The sequence below is a fragment of the Myodes glareolus genome, chromosome 9 (assembly GCF_982192425.1).
Source record: "Myodes glareolus chromosome 9, mMyoGla1.1, whole genome shotgun sequence".
Classification (NCBI taxonomy): Eukaryota; Metazoa; Chordata; class Mammalia; order Rodentia; family Cricetidae; genus Myodes; species Myodes glareolus.
This window is the reverse complement of record NC_142034.1, coordinates 16,567,486-16,588,275: the sequence shown is the minus strand read 5'-3', so window position 1 is coordinate 16,588,275 and position 20,790 is coordinate 16,567,486. Positions and strand designations below refer to the sequence as shown.

Below are 20,790 nucleotides of genomic sequence, written 5' to 3'. Positions count from 1 at the left end.
TGACGTCTCCAAGCAACTGGGAGCAATTGAGGTCTGGGCCACCAGTGGCCGGGGCAAGGTTGGGGCGAGTACGATGAGGCGGCGGAACAGACTTTGCAGGCGCCGGGGACGTGTTTTGCAACGGACCAGCGAAAGGAAGTGTACTTCGCCAATAAGGGCCTCCATGCCCGGCAGTCGCCGGTCACTCACGGCTGCGCAACTTAAGTGGATCTGAGCCTTTGAGTTTCTGGAGACCCGCAGAAGCAGCCAGAACTCCCAGACCTGCTTTTGTTCCGGTAGCAGGTTAGACAGGTTGACCTTGGCCGCTCCTCTTTGCACTCTGCAACCCCTGGTCAAAGCAGATGATGTCGTGGGCTGCTGTCAACCTGAGAAGGACAGCTGCCCGATGCTTTCGTGAGCGATGCCTCGGGTTCCGCGTGGGTCCTTGGTGCGCCTCCCAGCAGGAAACCCCCGGCTGCGGTCCAACTCCACACAGGACGCTACGTGTCAGCGCGGCGGCCTCCGCGGGACACAATAAATGGTCTAAAGTCCGGCACATCAAGGGCCCCAAGGACATGGAAAGGAGTCGAATCTTCTCTAAACTCGCTCTCAGTATCCGCCTAGCTGTTAAAGGTGAGAACCTAACAGTCCCCACGCTGATTGATCACTGAGGCCCTTTCGGTGCCTAAGGCTTCAATTGCCCCCCTAAGCTGACTTCGGGCCAATTATTTTCTTCGCGTTTTCCAGTTGCCATCCTTGTCCTACCCATGATTCTCAAAGCACCCACCTTCACTGGATATTTCTGTTTTTCTTTCCAAAAACCTGCCCTTAGGAAGAGAGAAATGACTCCATCCAAGTCTCTAGTTAGGTAGGTACTAAAGAGAAGTAAAACTAAAGAGTCAAGTCAGGACTTAGAGAGGCCTTAGCGCTTAAGAGTACCTGCTGTTCTTGCCTGGGACCTGTTTGGTTCCAAGCACCCACATAACTGCTAACAACCACCTGAACGCCAGTTCCAGGGTACTCAACCTCGTCTTCTGGTCTCCGCGGGCACCGCATGCATCATGCATGCAGGTAAACACATAAACAAATCTTTTTTTTTCCCCCAAAAGTCAGGTGTGTGTCTTTCTTGAAGGAATAAAGCAAGCCTTCTGCAGCTGCTTTTGCTACCACTGAAGGTCGTGGCAGGCATGCTGAGTTGAGTCATTTCTTGCTTAGGCTTCACTCTCCCTGGCTAGAACTCCTGAGACATTTTCCTGGAAGGTGGAACCATGTCTCTGCTCAGTGGTCCAACCGTCTTTTGCTTGTTTGAGGCACTGGAAGGATTAGGGGGAAATCCTGTGAAAAAGTGTGGATCTGGTGTTAGGAAGATGTGAATTCTTCCTAGGTTGGTTCAAAGGCCTTCAACAAGTGGTATAACTACTGAGTTTCAATTTTTGGTAAAGCAAGGATAATACCCACCTTGAGGTGGCTTACAGCATACAGAAGGCATTACTCTGGTGTTACTTTACCCCTATAACTCATACCTGATGCTTCCCTTTGCTTCCTTTCCTAACAAAGTTTTTATTTAACCAATATGTTATTTTGAGTATAGCCCCTCCAGAGCCTGAGCATGCGTCCAGTGTCATGTGAGCATCTCAGAGATTATGTACTAAGAGAGAATGAGCAAGAATGTTGTTATGATTCAGCCACTTCATCTGACAAAAGTAGAGTTTGCTGAAACCTAGCAAAATGATAACTATCCCTAAAGGCAGAGTGAATCAGGAACTTCTTTTCCAGGCTGGGTATGTAGCCCTGTGGTAAAGCATAGTATTTAGCGTGGATAAGGCCTTGGGCTCCATTTCCTGTATCCCCCACCAAAGAAACTTCTTTTCCAAAATAGTTCTTCTTATTCCAGTGGAATCATGAGATTTTGTTTGTTTGAGACAGAATCTCTCCTCTCTCTCTCTCTCTCTCTCTCTCTCTCTCTCTCTCTCTCTCTCTTTCCTTTCTTTCTTTTTTCTTCCTTTTGGTTTTTCAAGACAGGGTTTCTCTGAATAACAGCCCTGTACTGTCCTGGAACTTGCTCTGTAGACCAGGCTGGCCTCAAACACACAGAGATTCACCTGCCTCTGTCTCCTGAGTGCTAGGATTAAAGTCAAGTGCCAACACACTTGGCCAGAATTTCACTCTTAACTGAAACTGATCCAGAATTCATTATGTAGTTCAGGCTCCTGCCTAAGCCTACTGTGTGTGCTGGGATTGCGGGTGTGCACCACTATGCTTATCTAGATGAAATAGTCTGCCTGCCTCTCTCTCTCTTCCTCCCCCCCCCCTCTGTGTGTGTGTGTGTGTGTGTGTGTGTGTGTGTGTGTGTGTCACAGCACACACATGGAAGTCAGAGGTCAACTCTCTGGAGCTGGTTTGGCCTTCCTCCTTGTGTGGACTCTAGAGATGGGCCCATGTTGCTAGGCCTGTGCAGTAAGCACTTTTGCCACTATCTCTCTGGCTCATTTTTTTTTTTAATTTTTGATTCAGGGCTCTTAGTGGCCTAGAGTTCACCAAATATGCAGGCTGGCTGGCCATAGAAAGTACCAAGATCTGTTTCTGCCTGCCTGTTTCTGGGATTAGAAGCTGGTGCTGGTTTTTTCTTATATGTGGGACCTAGGATCAAATTCAGATCTTTTGCTTAAGGCAAACATATTACACACTGAGGCATCTTCATTAGATAGCGTATTCTTTTTTTGTTTGTTTGTTTTCGAGAAAGGGTTTCTCTGTAGCTTTGGAGCCTGTCCTGGAACTAGCTCTTGTAGACCAGGCTGGTCTCAAACTCAGAGATCCACCTACCTCTGCCTCCCAAGTCCTGGGATTAAAGGCATGTGCCACCACTACCTGGCAGATAGTGTGTTCTAATAGAGAGTAATCTGCCATTGTTTTGGGGTTGGAGAGGATGGAAAGCACTTATTTCTCTATACTAGGATGAGATGTCTTTGATCATTCTTTTCCCTTTATCCAGAGGGAGGCCCCAACCCTGAGAACAACAGCCACCTGGCCAACATCTTAGAGGTGTGTCGAAGCAAGCATATGCCCAAGTCAACCATTGAGTCAGCACTGAAAACAGAGGTGTGTCCTCAGTTTCATGTTGTTGCTATTTTCCACAGCCCTCAGAGGTTCCTGTTTGGAAAGCCACCGAAAACTCCTTAAATTATCAGAGAGAAAGAAGAGCAGGAACATGGTTGACATTGCAGCCCAGAGACCTTTGGGGGTTCTGTCTCCTTGGCCTTTAGTTAGAGGAACATGACTGGGCAAAGGCTACATAGACAGTATGGAAACCCATGGGGGTAGAGCTGCTTTGTCAAGCTTGGAGAAGATGGGCTAGAAAGGGCAGGTAAGACTAGGGAAAACCCTAGCATTAGGTTGGAGAAGGGCTTGTTTTTATTTCCAGATATTTATATCTAAAGGAGAAAAGTCAGTAAAAAGGGAGGTTAAGGGCAATGGTAACGGTCGGAATGGGAGAGATGTTGGGCTCCAGCACATCTTCCTCTGGAACAGGTAAGGATTTGAAAGGCTAATAATCATCTTTTTGTTGTTTTATTTTGAAAGAGGATCTTTTTGTGTAGCCCAGGCTAGCACGGAACTCATGATCCTCCTGCCTCAGCCTCACAAGGACTGAGCCTACAAAGGTGTCTCTTCACTTCCCAGAGTAGTCATATAATACCTGACTGTTATCGGGTTCTGGTTCCTGACCAAGTCCTTTAATAAAAACTCTGCATGCAAGACCTCAGTGTATCCCAAAAGTGACCTAAGATGGAAACTAAGGCACAGAAAGATTTAGTGACTTGGATTTAGATCATGCAGACAGTGACAGACCCAGACCCCAGAGCTCAACAGGGAGCTTGAATTTCATCTATGAGAGTGGAGGGGAGGCGTCGTCAGTTGAAAAGGAAAGGTATAGGCATGGTGCTTTTCAGTAGATCCCACGACAAGTTCTATATATGTGATGTTTCTATAGCAGTGCCCAGCAGCCCAGGGCTCAGAGAATTGAGAGTTCCTAAGTAGGTTTCACATGGAATGGAATGCAGGAAGATGACTGAAGGTTGTAGTGACTATGGGCATGGAAGTGGATCTGGTTAGGGAGGGTGGAGGCAGAGCTGGGAAAAGCCATTCAGGAACTGGGGAAACAAACTCCCTTTTAGAAGGAACAGGATTTCCAGTAATGTCAGAAGTCGATACCATTGGCCTCCCCTCAGAAGTCAGAAACAAATGTGAAGACTTGAGAAGTCAAGCTCAAGTAATTCTTGAGAGGTCATACACAGAGCCACTGTTTTAGTCTCTGTGCTTTGGTGCTGGCATGAGGGCACTGGGACATTAGGAAACAGGACAGTGGATTCTTTTTTTTTTATTATTGCAGAAAAACAAGGGCGTTCATTTGCTATACGAGGGTCGAGGTCCTGGTGGCTCTTCTCTGCTCATTGAGGCATTATCGAACAGTGGTCCCAAGTGCCATTTGGACATTAAATACATCCTGAACAAGAATGGGTAAGTGTGTGTATATAAGCAGGAAGGGACAGAACCTTGAAGCTCCAATTCCATGCAATGCAAATGCTGTTGGTCCTCAGCAGTATTTCAGGTTGTAAGCGTGCTTCTTCCTTAGTGGAGTCCAATGTAAGAACTGGTTTTCCCTTAATGTCTTCTGAATGAGATAGGATCCCATAGGTATAAATGAGATCTTTTCCGTTTGATGTCCATATCATTTTCCATATGATGTCCCAGTCTTAAAACATTCCACCGGGACAGGAGTTTTAATGGAATAGGAAACAGCGAGCAACACTGTATCCTGCAGACTCCAGTGAGTTCAGAAAATAGAAGATGGGGATGTTCTTGGACAATCCTGTTACCCAGCATCAGCAGCATCTTCTTCGTGAAGAGAGCTGCTGGGTGTCCCTGGGTACTTGAGGGGCCCAGTGGCTAAGGGGTGGGGTTAGAATGCAGCATTTAGTGGAGACTGAGCTTCTAAACTCCTCCATGCCTTGTCTGGTCCCTTTCCTGTCAGGGGAGTGATGGCCGAGGGAGCACGCCATTTCTTTGACAAAAAAGGAGTGGTTGTGGTCGGAGTGGAGGACAGAGAGAAGAAAGCTGTGAACCTGGAGCGCGCCCTGGAGCTGGCAATTGAAGCAGGAGCTGAGGATGTGAAGGAAGCTGAGGATGAAGAAGAAAAGAACCTTTTTAAAGTGAGTATGGAGGCCGGTAAGGTGGCTCAGCTTGCTTCCAAGCCTGACAGCCTGAAGCCTTCATGTTTGACGGGCTTCCAAGGGGTTCCCAATAGATACTGTAAGGTATACTTTTGGGCTTCTTCCTTCCTGTGTGTCAGGATACAGGTAAAGCAAAAATTTACAAGTTGCACAGTGTTATTAAGATAATACTGGAGGATAGGATCTATTCCTCTGAGTTGATGAGAAGGATTCTGAACATTGGAATCTGTGAGCTTACACCAATGATAATATAGTACAGGTTGCTCCACTCAGAACTTTGCAAAGTTCTGTCTGGCATGTGGCATTAATTTCCTGACTTCTGGGCTGGAGAAATGGCTCAGCGGTTAAGAGCACTGACTGCTCTTCCAGAGGACCCGGGTTCAATTCCCAGCACCCACATGGCAGCTCACAACTGTCTGAAAATCCAGTTCCAGGGGATATGACACCTTCACACCAATGCACATAAAAAAATAAAGATAAAAAAATCATTAAAAAATTTTAAAAAATTCCTGACTTCTCACCTCCTGACTTTGTTTTACCCCTAGTTTATTTGTGATGCCTCTTCATTGCATGAAGTGAGGAAGAAACTGGACTCCCTGGGCCTGTGTTCTGTGTCCTGTTCCCTGGAGTTCATCCCCAACTTAAAGGTGCAGCTGGCTGAGCCCGACCTGGACCAGGCTGTTCACCTCATCCAGGCTCTCAACAACTATGAGGACGTGATTCATGTTTATGACAATATCGAATAACCCAACTATACATGCCTCCGGGCTCTTTCCTAGGTTGCATGAGCCTATGCAGCAAATTGGAGGCTGCAACAGGCGGGCACCTATCAGAGACCTGATGCTATGGCTTACAGCCTTAAGAGAAAGGAACTCTTAGCTCTGTTGGTGTCACAGGGCCATCTGGGATACAAGGTGAGACTAGCCAGCTGGTCTGACTCTGATCTCAGGTGACTGGCCCTTGTCAAGATTTTAAGTGTCTTGTGGTACTATAGAGTGGGAATTGATCATCAATAATAATAGCCGTGATTGGTTATTCTTGGATGCTGCATTGCTGGTATGACTCTTGAGTTGTCCCCAGTTTGTGTCCAGGTTTTGAATTTCTGGACTATTGTTCAGGCCCATATGCTTATTTCTATATTTTAATATTAAGATTGTCTTTTTTTCTTTTCTTTCCTTTTTGCAATAGAAATGTGACTGTTCTGTGTGGTTGAATGCTGGCCTAATGACCTAACCTTTTCACTTGCTCATGCAGCTAGTATTTCTTGGACATTGTTCTTTACAAGAATTGTGCTTTTTCAGAGATCAGGCTGTTCAAGTGATGCTTAGATCTTACTCTAAGATGTAGGACCTTAAAGGACATGGGGCTGTACCCATGGAGCTGTCCCAGGGTAGTGTGGACTATGTTCATCTTTTTTTCTTCATGTGGTTTCTGTTCCCTTTTCTGTTTGATTATGGCTTTAGTGCCATAGGAAGTCAGGTGTCAGGGAAGGGGCTTCCTCAGGACCTACTTTGACCAACCCCTGTGTGTTCTGATATTGATAACAATGGAGCTATCAGCAGATGGGGTTGTTCTCTTGGAAGGCTTGTACTAACCTAGGTTTGAAAGCTTGAGGACTGCAGAAGGCCATCTTTAGCTCTTTCCAGTGGTGCCAGACGATAGGAGCACCAATAACTAGAGGGAAACAGGGACAAAAGGAAGAGTGATGGCTGAGCCAGAGCCTGGCCGTTTGAACCTTTGGCTCTTAACAGTCACTTCAGGGTTTAGAGTTCTAGCAGGGTCGACTGCCTGTGCTGCAGTGTATTGAGCATAGTGAGTCTGGAGTGGCTTTTGAATCCAGGTCATCTACCAACTTAAAAGTTGTTCAAGTCAGTTCTGAGCTCAGAGTGCCTCTTTCTGAAGGAGCCTTAGGTAAATGAGCGTGGAAAGACCTAATGCTGTGAAAGACACTCCAGCTTCTGGGAAAGGACAACTGGAAAGCCAGGGAGGAAAAAACAAAACAAAAACCAGAACAGCCCAAGATCATACCAAACCACATGCCCTTATGCCTCATATCAAAGACATAGTACTAACCAGGATTTTTTAGTTTAGCTGGGGACAAATCACCTAAATATCTGAATTAGGACATCCTCAGAATGGGATAACTTGATGTTGATAAACTGCTTTACAATTGATAAGATATGTTACTTGATTTTACAACACACCAATAAAATAGAACAAGGGCTGAGGGGGGTGGCTTAGTAAATAAAGTGTTTGCCATGTAAATGTGAGGACCGGAGTTCAAATCCCCGGAAGTCATGTGAAGCCTACAAAGAGCAGTGTGTGTGTATGTGTGTGTGTGTGTGTGTGTGTGTGTGTGTGTGTAATCCCAGTGTTCCTATGGGAAGGTGGAGGCTAAGACAGGAGAATCCCCTCAAGTTTGTGAGCCAGCAAAGAAGAGACCCTGTCTCAAACAAGGTGGAAGCTGAACACTGACACTCTCTCTACACACGTGCCATGGCACGTGTGCCCTCACATACAAGCATACTGGCATATCATATACACACCCATGTGCACACATACATGCACAAAAAAGATTTAAAAAAAGTTACTTTATGTATAAGTTATCTTACACCTAGGGCTGAAGAGATGGCTCTCATTTTTTTTCTGAACTAGGGCACTCACATATACATGGCATACACTCACATAGACACACACACATAAATAATCAAAAATGAAAATAAATATCATAAAAAAAAACAAAGCCCTCAAGTTATCTTGTACCAAACGAGGAGGAACAGGTCTAATATGGCATCTTATGTTGGTAGTGCTTGTGTATAAAATAGCTGTTTTAGAAATGTTGAATATAAATTAAGCGGAAGGAATGTGATCATTTCTCAGCTGAGAAATCTGTATGAGGGACGCTTGTTCTTAAAGGGAACTTGGCTACTCTTAGGAACAGGACTCATCCAGTCTAGAAGGGTTTGTTTGTGAATCTGGATTGTTGTGGAACCAGCTTTTTTAGCCCAGCCCCAGGCTCTGTGCCTGTGAGGGTAGCTCTGCACTGACCCCTGGTGGTGCCCTTCGCGCTCCTACAGCTAACAAGGAAAAGCAGAAGTGGACTAACTTGAGCCTTCCCGCTGTTTCTGGATCTAGTTGAGACCATGAAATACAAATAAATATAGTCATAGCCATACACTGTAACTAAGCACAAGAAGTCACCAGGATTGGAGGACACATAGTAAAGGCACTTAAGAAGAAAAAGATCGAGTGATAAATAGTCTGATTTTCATCAGTATAAAAGTGAATTTTGTAACAAGGGCATCTGTGTTTCAAGGAAGAAAGCTTAGAGTTTTCCTTGGTATATTGTCTTTGAAATTTCACATGGTTATGAAGGGGGTTGCCAGGAATCTCAGAGTAATAATAAAAGTTCGGGCATGGGCAGGCAAAAGTATGGCTCTTGATATTGCATAGTAAAGCCCCAACAGTCACTATAAAAAAGTTATCTTTCTGAAAATACTCTATATCAGCTGGATATGGTGACCCACACCTGAAACCCCAGCCCTTGGAAGGTAGAGGTGGGAGGACTGCTGAGGATTTAAGGCTACTTGGTCTACATATGGAGTTCCAGGCCAGCTGAGGTTACATAGTGAGACTTTGCCTCAACAAAACCAACCAACAAACAAAAGAATATTTTATATCATAAAATGTTTACAATATAATATTATACAAAGATTCAAAGTTACATCTATGTTGGGCTAGGGAGTAGCTCAGTGGTAGAACATGTGCTTATCATGTGTGAGTCCCAGTCATCTGGAAGTCTGAGCATAAGGGTTTTTGTTTTTTTAAACAAAACTAGGGTTTCATTGTATAACCCTGGTTATGCAGAACATATGGAACTTGAACTTCCTGCCTCTGGCTCTGAGTGCTGATGACAGATGTGAGCCACCACACCTGGCTCTGGTGTACCTTTGTGTCTGAAAAAACGGGCTGGGATGACTTACATCATCTTATCTTTGATCATTATCTTTGTAATACAAAGTTATTTACTGCCTTGAAGCCACACTAGGGTTATGTTCAAGTGTCCTTGTGACAGGCTTTGTCTACAGCCCAACTTTGACTTGTACGTGTGTGTACAAGAAGTGCTCCTTACTTACAGGAAGTGCTCCTGTGGGGCTGTGGATGTAGTTCATATGACAGAGTATTTGCTTAGCATGCACAAAGCCCCAGCCATAATCCCTAGCACCATGTAAACTGGACATGGTAGAGCACACCTATAATCCTAGCATTAGGCGGGGAAAGAAGCAGGGTTCCTATGTATAACTGCTGCCCTTCTGCAAGAGGCCCTGGTCCTAATCAACTATGGGGATTCTCCAGCGCTGCTGAGTTACTATTTTTAAACTCTGCACATGTGTGTGTGCACTAGCCGAAGGGCAGCTTTCTCTGCCATCCTCAGGAACACCATCCACCTGTGCGACAGGTCCTCTCATCTGGAGTTTAACAGTTAAGTGAGGCTGGCTGGTGAGCAGCTCCAGGGGTTCTCCTGTCAGCTTCCCTTTGCATGGGTTCTGGTGAATACACTCAGGTTCTGGCACTTGCAAGGCAAGCACTTCACTGACCTTTCTCCCCAGCCCCAGTTATTTTTTTTTTTTCAAATTTTATAGCAAAGAAGATAATAAAGCTTCAACTCCAAGTCTCTGACTCCTGGGTGTTTGTTTGAATTATTATGGACTTCTCTGGAGATGTTCTGTGAAGTCAGTGGCTCTGGCAGAGGTGAATGCTGTGCTAACTGCCAGACTAGTTTCAAACTCATCCTGTGTTCAGCCACTGAATAGGGTGGCACCCTTACCTTTTTTCTTCCTTGTATCTTTGCTTGTTACAAAAGGGTTATTTTTATTTATTTTAAAATTTTATTTTACTGTGTGTGTGCACACGTGTTCATCTGTACAGTGTATGTGGGTGTCCATGGAGACCAGAAGGAGTTACAGGCAGCTGTGAGCCATGACAGTGTGGGTGCTGGGCACCAAACTGTAGTCCTTTACAAGAGCAGCAAATACTCTTAACTGTGAAAATATCTCTCTATCCCTCTACTTTTTTTTTAAGTTAGTAACTGCAAATGGTAGTATATGCCTATAATCTGAGCACTGGGAAGACTGAGGTAGGAGGATCGCCTGAACTTGAAGTCGGCATGGGTTTAGGGAACAAAATCCTGGCTTTGCTAGTCTTGAACAAAAACTTAACCTCTTTCTACATGACTCTTCCCCTGTGAAGTGGGGGTGTTAGTAATACCTAACTTATAGGGATGCTTAACACGTAAATACTTAAAATATTACTTGGTAACCATAAGCATTCAGTGCAGGAGAGATGGCCCAGTAGGTGCAAAGCAAATTCGCAGACCTGAGTTTGAATCTCCAGAACCCAGGAGAAATCCTAAGTGGTAGCGCCCACATCTGTAATTGCAGTGTTCCTATGGGGAGATGGGAGAGAGAGAGGCAGGAGAATCACTAGATGTTTGTGGCCAGCCTGCTTGGAGTGCTCAGCAGTAAGCAACCAAGAGGTCCTACCTCAGTCAAGGTGGAACCCAAGTCATCCTCTAATCTCTACACACATGCATACGTATACACAAACTGCTTCCCCATACACATACACACACAAGGTAAATTACCCCTGGCTTCCTCAGGCTCCTGAACTCATGCACATATTGCCTTCACTCCCACATACATACAATAATTAAAAATAGTGAAAATAAATCTTTCAAAAATAAAGTCACCATTTATACATTATAATCTGGCTTCAACACCACCACACACACATTAATGAGTATCTAGGATCTTTTTGGTATTTGTAGAGGAAGGCTTTTTATTCTTGTTTGTGTGCATATATTATTTTATTATATTACTATATCATAATTTGTTTAGCCATTCTCTCCATCAGTGGCTATTTGGGTGTCTACTTAGAAAAGAGCTACAATGAATTTTCTTTACTCTTGCTTACTTACAAAGTACTGTTTGGGATAAATTTTTACCAGTGTGGTTTTAAAATGAGTACTATTTTCTTTTCTGGTTTTTTGAGACATTCTCTGTAGCTTTGGAGCTTGTCCTGGAACTCACTCTGTAGACCAGGATGGCCTTGAACTCACAAAGATCCACCTGCCTCTGCCTCCCAAGTGTTGGGATTTTAGTTAGAAGAAAATAGCAGTAATTTTTAAGAAATCATAGTTGAAAGAATCTTCTATGAGGTATGCATATTGTTCCTTGATGACATATAAACTAACCAGTTCAACGGGTAATCTAAAGTGTACCTTGCTTTATCTCTGAATTTAAAAAATTTTCATAAATCAGGTGATAGGTTTACTGGTATTTTTCTTTTGTGAATCAAATCCATTGATCTCTCCCCTAAGACAATCCATTTATCATTCTTACTGTTCCTTCTGTGTCCCATTGTCACTGTGTTCTTGAAAGAAAAGAATGAAAATGTGCAGCTAGTATGTAATTGGGCTGCACTTTCTCAGGCCCTGGCACTAGGAGTGGGTGTGACTCAGATACCCAGAGACCAGCCAGTATAAAACTGGGAGACAGCCTTTGAAAGGCTTAGCCCAGCTAGGAGGCTCCACACAGTAGTAACAAAGAGAGGGGAGAAAGCAACCTCCAGAGAGAAGATAAAATACATGGCTAAGCATAACTGTGGAAATTGCATTCAATTACGAGTATCCCCATTTGACATTCAACACACAGACGCTCACACACATTGTTGTTTTGAGATAGGGTCATGCTCTGTTATGTGGTCCTGAGGAATGATCCTTGCTGTGTAAACTAGGGGCTGGCCTTCATCGTGAGGCAATCTTCCTGCCTTTGCCCGCCGAGTGCTAGGATAACAGGCACATGTGCCCTACTACACCCATCAGGTATTTTGAATATACTATTAAAGATGGTTCGCATGCCAATTTGAATGACAGCTGCTTTCTTGCTCACATGCACCCCCCTCCCCCAGTGCTAGGGGAGCAAACCCAGGGTCTTGCACATGCTAGGTGAATGAACCTTTACCACTGAACCCTGGTCCCCCACCTGACAGCTCCTGTTTCTCTGCTTATTTTGCAAATTGAAGTTATATTAGAGCAGAATAAGTGCTTGGATGAAGAAAGTCCCAGGTGCCCTGAGAGCAAGCACATCAGAGGACCTTAGCCCCATTTGAGAGGTAGGGGAGGCTTCCTCAAGGAGTGATGGAGAACCGAGGACTTAATTCTCCCCTGAAGGAATGCGAGTGGAAGCAGAAATGGAGAACATTCAATGCAGAAGAACATAGTACACACAGGACTATGTGGGGAGGGACAGGGGATGGATTGAAAAGTAGAGATTTGAGGGATTATTTATTGGTATGTGTGTGTGCATGAACGTATGTATATGTATGACATGCATGTGTGGTGCCTGTGGAGTTTAGATGAGGTTCCATTTCCTGGAGCTGGATTTACAGGCAGTTATGAGTGGGCCAGTGTGGGAACTGAACCTGGGTTCTCTGGAAGAGCAGCCAGCACTTACTACTGGGCCATCTTTCCAGCCCCATTTGATTCATCTTAAAACTGATGGGATAAGTGTGTAAATAGGGTTTGCTAGGATCATGTGTCTGATAGAAAGATCACTCTGGTGTGAACGCACTTTAAGAGATTTTGATGGAACTGGGCAGTGGTGGTGCATGCCTTTAATTCTGGCACTTGGGAAGCAGAGACAGGTGAATCTCTGAGTTCAAGGCCAACCTGGTCTACATGAGCTAGTTCCAGGACAGGCTCCAAAGCTACAGAGAAACCCTGTCTCAAAAAACCAGAGAGAGAGAGAGAGAGAGAGAGAGAGAGAGAGAGAGAGAGAGAGAGAGAGAAGACAAGAGAGTTAAATATTATGGGGGTGGGGGTGGGAATGAAGAAGAAAAAGAGGATTGTCCGAAACACTAAAGAGATCTGACACTCCAGGCAAAGCCACCACCTAAGGTAAGGGTTTCTAGATGGCAGATGAAAACGACATCTGAAGACTATTCTGTAATCTGAAATATGGCACTAGAACAGTGTACAGAGAAAGGGAATCCACATTAACTGGGTAGAGTTGGAATCCAAAAACTCGGTGTATAAATTGTTGAAGCAATAGGAGTTGGAAAATTAATCACAATGTTCTTTTGAAACATCACACAGCCAGTACAATTGTTTTGAGACCATATTTAGTGGCACAGGAAACACTTATAAAAGTGTAAGCACACCACAAAACAATATGAAGTTATTTTTTTTGTCAAACGTTGTATATCTAGGTAGAGATAGATAAAACTATCTCCAGGATAGAGAATTTCTTTCTACTTTTCCAGTACTTTTCTTTTTAAAACGTGTCTCGCTTTTTATAATTCTAAGAGTAAAACTATTGTCCAAAAGCAACTCTAGCAGAACTCAGAATGTGGGGATCCACATTCCAGCACTTCTCTAGCCTTGGGGATGGAGGAATCAGGACCCATGGATGTAGCCTCGGAGGTCTGAGACCCAGGGGAATGAGAGAAGTAGCGAGACCGCCATCCTGTCCGCAACAGCGGCGTCGGGAGCCTTGGGCTGCCCAGAGGGACCGTGTAGCGCAGTGGCCTCAAGCCTGGAAGCACCGAACCAAACCTTCCCCGCCCATCCCGTGCCAGACGCTTCGCACCAGTAGGGGCGGGACACCTCAGGACGGCGAGGTCGCGGGAAACCGACAATCGAAGGGTCGAAGTTTCCGGTTTTCCGAGGGCCTCTGCCGCTACAGATAACGCCTCCACGAAACCCAAGAGCAGAAGAGCGGCCGAGGGGAACAGCGCCAGCCCGCGCGCACTCCCCGGGTTCCCCGACGGAGTAGCGGTGGGGTTGTGGGCGGAGCCTCAGGCCGGAGCTGTGATTGGAGCAGCCCACACCTTGAGCAAGAGAGGCGGAGGGCGCCAGCTCGAGATGCACCGGGGCGGGGCTCAGCGCTCTCTCCGTGATTGGCTAGGAGCGAAAGGACGGGCGCTGTCTCTCGGTGATTGGCAGGTTCTAGACCGCCCTCGGAAATCGCCTTGACTTCGCCCATTGGCATCCTGTGAGGGTAGGCGGGATTGGTTCGTCGTGATTAGCTGGCGGCTAAGAGTGAGGGTGTTGGGAGCGAGCGGGAGGAGGGGCGGGAGGATCCGACTCCCTCCTGGTTATTGGCTGGCAACGTGATTGGGGGTGGGGCAAAGGCCCAGCGGCTGCCTGGGATTGGCGGGCGCTGGCATGAGTGACGGACGGCGAAGCTAGCTGCGCGCCCAGCGGTTTGTTTTTCGGAGCGTTCCTGAGGTGGAGAACAGTGGCCGGACGGAGCGACTTCTGTACTTCGGGACTGGCGGGCGGGCGGGCCGAGCGGCGCCGCCAAGGCCGAGTCGGGGAGCTCCGGGGATGTAGCGGGCCACCCTGCTCATGCCACAGCGCCCGGCCGCGGCCGGAGCCGGAGCCTGGGGAGGCGGCGGGGGCCCCGAGCGCAGCCAGCGCAGCTCGCGGCCCCCGAGCGGAGCCAGGCCCGCTGCCGTCCCCGCCGCCTGCTCCCCCGGCATGCAGCCCAGGCTGCGGAGGTGACACTTCGGGACTGTAGCCGCCGCCGCCATCGCCACCATGGGTGAGTACCGCCACCGCCCCGGCCTGGACCCGCGCTACTTCACGACGCCCCGCCCCGGGCAGAGGGGAGGAGGACCCTGGGCCGCCGCCTGACAGGCATGGACAGCCTGCCGGGCCCGGGGCTGGGGACCGAGGACGGCTCGCCCGTTCGCGGCGCCGCTATCCGGGCGGCGGGTCTTACTGCTAGGACCCTCCGGGGGTGCTCTGCCGGCCAGACCCACTGGGCAGCTCTCTTTCTGGGCACGCGGCCGGCGCATCCCGGGGAGGGGTCTGCGGGACCGAGGCCCGTGCTCGGCGGGGCCGCCCACTCCGGTCCCCAGCGAGCTGGCCCGCGAGCTTGAGGGTGGGGGAGCCCGAGCTCAGTGTGGAGCCGGGGCTGGAGCCTGGTGCAGGCCCAGCTGCTGTTGTGTCTTTTCCTTGATTTGCTTTTTTTTTTTTTCCTGCCTGTGTCATTTCCTTCCCTTTGCTCACACAGGCTGGCCTGTGAGTTCCCGGGGCTTTGCTCTCGAGCTCCGTGCGTTCCCCTGCGCAGAGGGGGAAGGGTATGCGGGATTGCGAGGCGATTCGACGCGGAACCCTGTTAGCAAAAGCGGGCTTGGGAAATGCGATCTGTGCTCCTCGCAGGTTACGGGAAGTTAAGAATGATGGGTGCTGTGGATTATAGCTCAAACCCTACTTTTGGAAAAATCCGATGGCTATTATTTTTATCCTGCGCTATCCCTGAAACTATGTAACTTTTGAAAGAGGCATTCGCAACACAAAAGAATGACTATGAAATCATTTCCTTTTTGTCACTATTTGCAGTTCTGCTGTGAAGATGTAATCTAAGAAAAGCTTTTAATGTCTTCCACATAATATTTGAACTGAATTATATTTTGCGTAATTTTGGTACTTTACGAAAAGACTTGGACTCATCTAAGGAGCATGTGACATTTTAAATATGCTTTGCTTCTCCAGTTGGGGCAGATATTGCGATGCTCTTGTTTCTGGTCCCAGTCAGGTTTTGCAAAATATTTAGTATTGCCCTAAGTAAGACGGGTAAAATTTAGTGAAAGTCTCCATTACAGAAGTATTCAGTGCTTCTATGAAGTGGCCCAAATGAAAATGGAATGCTAGTGTTTGCTTTGCCCTATAGGAAGGTCAAGTCATTTTTGTAGGTAAGTCATTTTTGTGGGTGCAGTGGCACATTGACTCAGTTTTGGTCGGCCCTCTTTACTCTGATTTTAAATGAATTGCTTTTTCCCCCGGTGGCCCTCTCATACAGTATGGGAAGGGTTTGTTCATTTGCTGGGTTTTTTGTTCCCTTTCTATGCTGTAGTTCAGGGTTTTTGTTTTGTTTTTCCCTACAGAGGTCTCATCTGAGAATTAGACACAAAAGGAACTCAGTAAGGCTTCACAAATAGATAAATACTTATAATACATATATTCCAATAAGTATTTATGGAGTGTTTATTATAAATGGGGCAGAGGATTCTTTTTGTCTCACAGGCACCAAACATTTATCTTCTGCTACAGTATTGAAGCAAAATCTTTGAATTATAGATTTATATTGTGATAGTCTAGTAAGTTTTCCCTCTTATCTTGTGGGCGAGCCTTCAGCTTCATGTACAGACCTCACACGTATCTCTTTGTTTGCAAAACCAGTGTGAATGTCTGGATAATGTGGGTCACATCTCATCATCTAAAATGAAAATAGGTAAAGAGCCTGTTTTCACATTTGAAAATGTTTTCAGTAAGTGTTTAAATATAGGGAACTTGGTATCTTCTCATCTGACCCCATGTTACTTTTTACATTTTTTTTTTTAAATTTCCAGTGCTGGGCAACAAACCCTAGCCCTGTTAATGCTAGGCAAGTGCATTATCATTGAACTGCATCCCTGTGCCCTCCCCTTCCCCAGACAGGGTTTCTCTGTGTAATAGTACTAGCTGTCCTGGAACTAGTTCTTGTAGATCAGACTGGCCTCAAACTCACAGAGATCTGCTTGCCTCTGCCTCCCAAGTGCTGGGATTAAAGGCCTGCAGCCCCTGTGCTCCCTCTTGAATTTCTTTTCTTTCTCTCTCGTTGTTTGTTCTGAGACAGGTTCACCCTACATAGCCCTAGCTACCTTGGAACATGCTGTGTGGACTAGGCTGCCCTTGAATTTGTAGTAATCCTTTCTCTGCTTCCCCAGAATCTAGAACCTAATAAACTCAAACATTTAATGAAAGAGAGTTTTTAATATTTTCACTACTCCAAGTCAGTGACTAAAGGACTAGAACTAATTTGCATCTCTGCCCTACAGGTGCTTTGATTTATAGTCATGTTTTCCTGAGCTGTTCTATGCTCCAGACTGGAGCCTGTTTGACAACTTGACTTGTTAATGGAAACATGTCAGATTTTATATTGTCTGTTAGCCCCAGCAAACATGTAGTGGAAACTGGAAGCGACACTTACCCTAGTAAATAATAGGAAATCTTTTTCTGTTTGTTTGTTTGGCTGGTTTTTTTGGCTTTGATACTATGTGACTATTGAAATTGAGGTGGATTTTTTTTGGACATACTAGAATTTCTTCCAAAAATTATAGTAATACTGTTAATAATTCCTGGGAGTTATTTGCTAGTGTTTATTTGCTCTTTTTCTAAATGTAATCTGAAGCTTAGTGGAATGTATTAAAAATGGGCAAATGGACTGGACAGTGGTGGTACATACCTCTAATCCCAGCACTTGGGAGGCAGAGATAGGTGGATCTCTGTGAGTTCAAGGCCAGCCTATTCTACAGAGCAAGTTCTAGGATAACCAGGATTATTTCACAGAAAAACCCTGTCTCAAACAAACAAACAAAAAAGGGATAAATGGGATTTGGAAATATTACAGGAATCTAGGGAACTGGATACAGGATTAAAGATGGTTGGTTTGGGCTGACCACTTGATTTAGAGTTATAATACTTATAATTTACAGAACTAGGTCTGTGTTTCTAGGGTCCCAGGGCATTTGGAAACACCTAAGAACAGTCTCATTTGGTTACAATCTAACCCCCATGCAGTAGACTCAAGATTAACAACTATTCTGAGAGAATCCTGAATCAGTTTAATAAATTAGCACCTATACTATGAATAGATTTTATTTTTGTTCTCTTTTAAAGGTTTATTTTTATTTATGTGTATGTGTTTATGTGAATGTCAAAAGAGTGTTAGAGCCACTGAAACTGGGTTTTCAGGAGGTTATGAGCAGCCTGATAGGAATACTACAAACTGAGCTCAGATTCTTTAGAAGAACAGGAAGAGCTCTTAACCACTGAATAATCTCCCCAGTCTCTCAGGAGCTGAGGCCATCCATACAAGACTCATGAGTAGAATTTTGGTATATTTTTAAAATTATTTTTTAATGTGTAATGTGTTACCCCCTCCCCCCCACACACACAGGTGTATGTGCCTGGTGCCAATGGAGGCAGGAAGGGGGCTGCCTCTGGAACCAGAGTAACAGACACTGGTAAACTGCCATGTGAGTGCTAGGAATTGCACTTCTGTCCTCTGGAAGAATAGCTAGGGCTCTTAACCACTGAGCTGTCTCTCCAGCCCAGATTTTTTAAATGAGAGTTGGGGGCAGGAAAGATGGCTTTAGTGCATAAGAGTACTTGCTCTGCAAGCATTTAGTCTCAAGTTTGAATTCCTAGTGTCCACATTAAAAGTCAAGAATGGCTGTAAGCTGTAACCCCAACAGGTGGATCTTGAGTTTCCTGCCTGACCAGCCAGCTGAGCCTAAATGGTGTCCAGTTCAGTGAGAGACCCCCATTTCAAGAAAGAAAGGTGGAGAAGATAGAAGACACCTGGAGTCTTGCTCTGCTTTTCACATATACGTGAACAGGTGTACATTCCCACACACTCACATGCATATACACAAACATGCACACAAAATTAAGGATAAATGAATAAAGGAAATTAAAGAATGATAACTGATAACTCGTGGTAGGCCTAATGGTACATGCCTCCATTCTCAGCACTTGGGAGATGAAGGTGGGGGGGATCAGGAGTTCAAGGCCATCCTTAAGGAATAGCAAATGTGAAGCCTATTTGGGCTACTTGAGACCAGGATTTAAAATCAAAACGAAAAAAATAAAATTGGTTTTGATTTTTTTTTCTTCTGAAACAGGGTTTCTCTGTGTAGCCTTGGCTGTAGTTTTGGATTTTGAAACAAGATTTTAGATGTTTGTAAAAAGTAAATTTGCATTCAACTAAACATTACTTAGGGAAATATAGAGAGTGCAAGTTTTTCTGTTTTTTCTTTTGTTTTGCCCATTTGACAAGTACATCTCCAAGAGGTTACAGGGAGGTAAGGTGAAGCAGAAATGTGCAAACAAATTTAGGTGGAATATTCTTTATCTAAAGTGCTTAGGATCAGGTCTAGGGATATAGCTCAGTGGTAGAGTGCCCTCTAGCATGTGTGAGACCCTTAAGATCTGACTTATACCGTCAAAATACTGAGAATCAGAAATGTTTCAGGTTTTGTAGTTTAAAACTTTGATTTAGTTGTTTTACTTGTGTTTTGTCTGCATGTCAGTGTGTGTACCATGTTTATTATTGATGCTGTCAGTGGTCAAAAGAGGGTATCAGATCCCCTGGAACTAGAGTTACAGATTATTTTTTTCCTGGTTTTTCGAGACAGGGTTTCTCTGTGGGACAGTCCTGACTGTTCTGGAACTCATGCTGTAGACCAGGCTGGCCTCGAGCTCATAAAGATCCACCTGCCTCTGCCTCCCAAGTGCTGGGATTAAAAGCATGCACCACCACCGCTTAGTGAATTACAAATGTTTTTGTTTTTTTTTTTTTTTTTTTTTTTGGTTTTTCGAGACAGGGTTTCTCTGTGGCTTTGGAGTCTGTCCTGGAACTAGCTCTTATAGACCAAGCTGGCCTCGAACTCACAGAGATCCACCTGCCTCTGCCTGCTGGGATTAAAGGTGTGCGCCACCACCGCCCGGCCTACAAATGGTTTTTAACCCACATGTCGGTACTGGGAATTAAACCCAGGTCCTCTGCAAGGGCAACAAGTGCTCCTAACCACTTAGCCATCTCACTAGTAGCCCCCCACCTTTGAAAGTATTTGGGAATATTTGCCTAGACTTTACTAGATGAGTATCCCTAGTCTATTTCAGATTTTGGAGTTTCAGATTAGGTATGCTCAACCTGTAGGTACTCTGCCAAAAGTGTATAATTGTTCGCAAGAAGAGACCAATTCTATAATTTAAGGGTTATGACACACCAACATATATACTCACACATAAACATTCTTTAAATTAGTTCCATCAAGTATTAAAATATAATGAAGAGGAGCGGACAGTTAGTTTTGTTCTGTACTTACTGTGCAAGCTTGAACCGAAGTTCAAATCCCTAGTACCTATGTGGAAAGCCAGGTATGGTGGCTTGTGCCTGAGGAGGCCTACAAGAAGATATTTGGGGGTTGTTGGCCAGCCAACCTAGCCACATAGATGAGTTCCAGGTTCAATGAGTTCCAGTCCCCAAAAGGTGGTGGAGAGATGTGCAGGAAGATACCTGATATCAACCTTTGACCTCCACAGGAACATGCACAGGACCTTTGAATGAATACACATATGAAGATGTAAAATGGTGATTCTATTGATTCTTATGAGGAAGTAGTGCTTTACTTTGTAATGTGTATTTAAAAATTTTGATCCATTAGTTAATTTTGGTAGATTGATATATATCCTAGTAATAGAACAATAAATATCAGTATTTAACCTTTAGCAAAACTTCAATACTGCTTTTATCTATCTGTCTGTCTGTCTGTCTGTCTATCTATCTATCTATCTATCTATCTATCTATCTATCTATCTGGTTTTTCAAAATAGGGTTTCTCTGTGTAGCCTGGCTGTCCTGGAACTTACTCTGTAGACCAGGCTAACCTTAAACTCAGAGCAGTCCTCCTGCAGAGGCGGATCACCCCAGTGCTGGGATTAAAGGCATGCACTACCACCTTTTGGCTC

The 20,790-nt window shown here is 45.2% G+C and overlaps 2 protein-coding genes across 2 annotated transcripts in view; both read left to right on the top strand.

The window, feature by feature from the left end:
* The first annotated feature begins 126 nt into the window (after positions 1-126).
* On the top strand, positions 127-7,472 carry Taco1 (translational activator of cytochrome c oxidase I). Its single transcript, XM_048445978.3, has 5 exons — positions 127-612; positions 2,972-3,078; positions 4,367-4,494; positions 5,009-5,186; positions 5,753-7,472. Exons 1-5 carry the CDS (start codon positions 342-344, stop codon positions 5,951-5,953), a joined length of 885 nt encoding a protein of 294 aa, XP_048301935.1. The 5' UTR covers positions 127-341; the 3' UTR covers positions 5,954-7,472.
* Positions 7,473-14,481: 7,009 nt separating this feature from the next.
* Positions 14,482-20,790, top strand: part of Map3k3 (mitogen-activated protein kinase kinase kinase 3) — an 84,328-nt gene continuing 78,019 nt past the window's right edge. Inside the window, exon 1 of the mRNA XM_085695943.2 lies at positions 14,482-14,812. Coding sequence (XP_085552069.1) covers positions 14,809-14,812 — 4 coding nt within the window. The 5' untranslated portion in view covers positions 14,482-14,808. The remainder of the gene's footprint in view (positions 14,813-20,790) is intronic.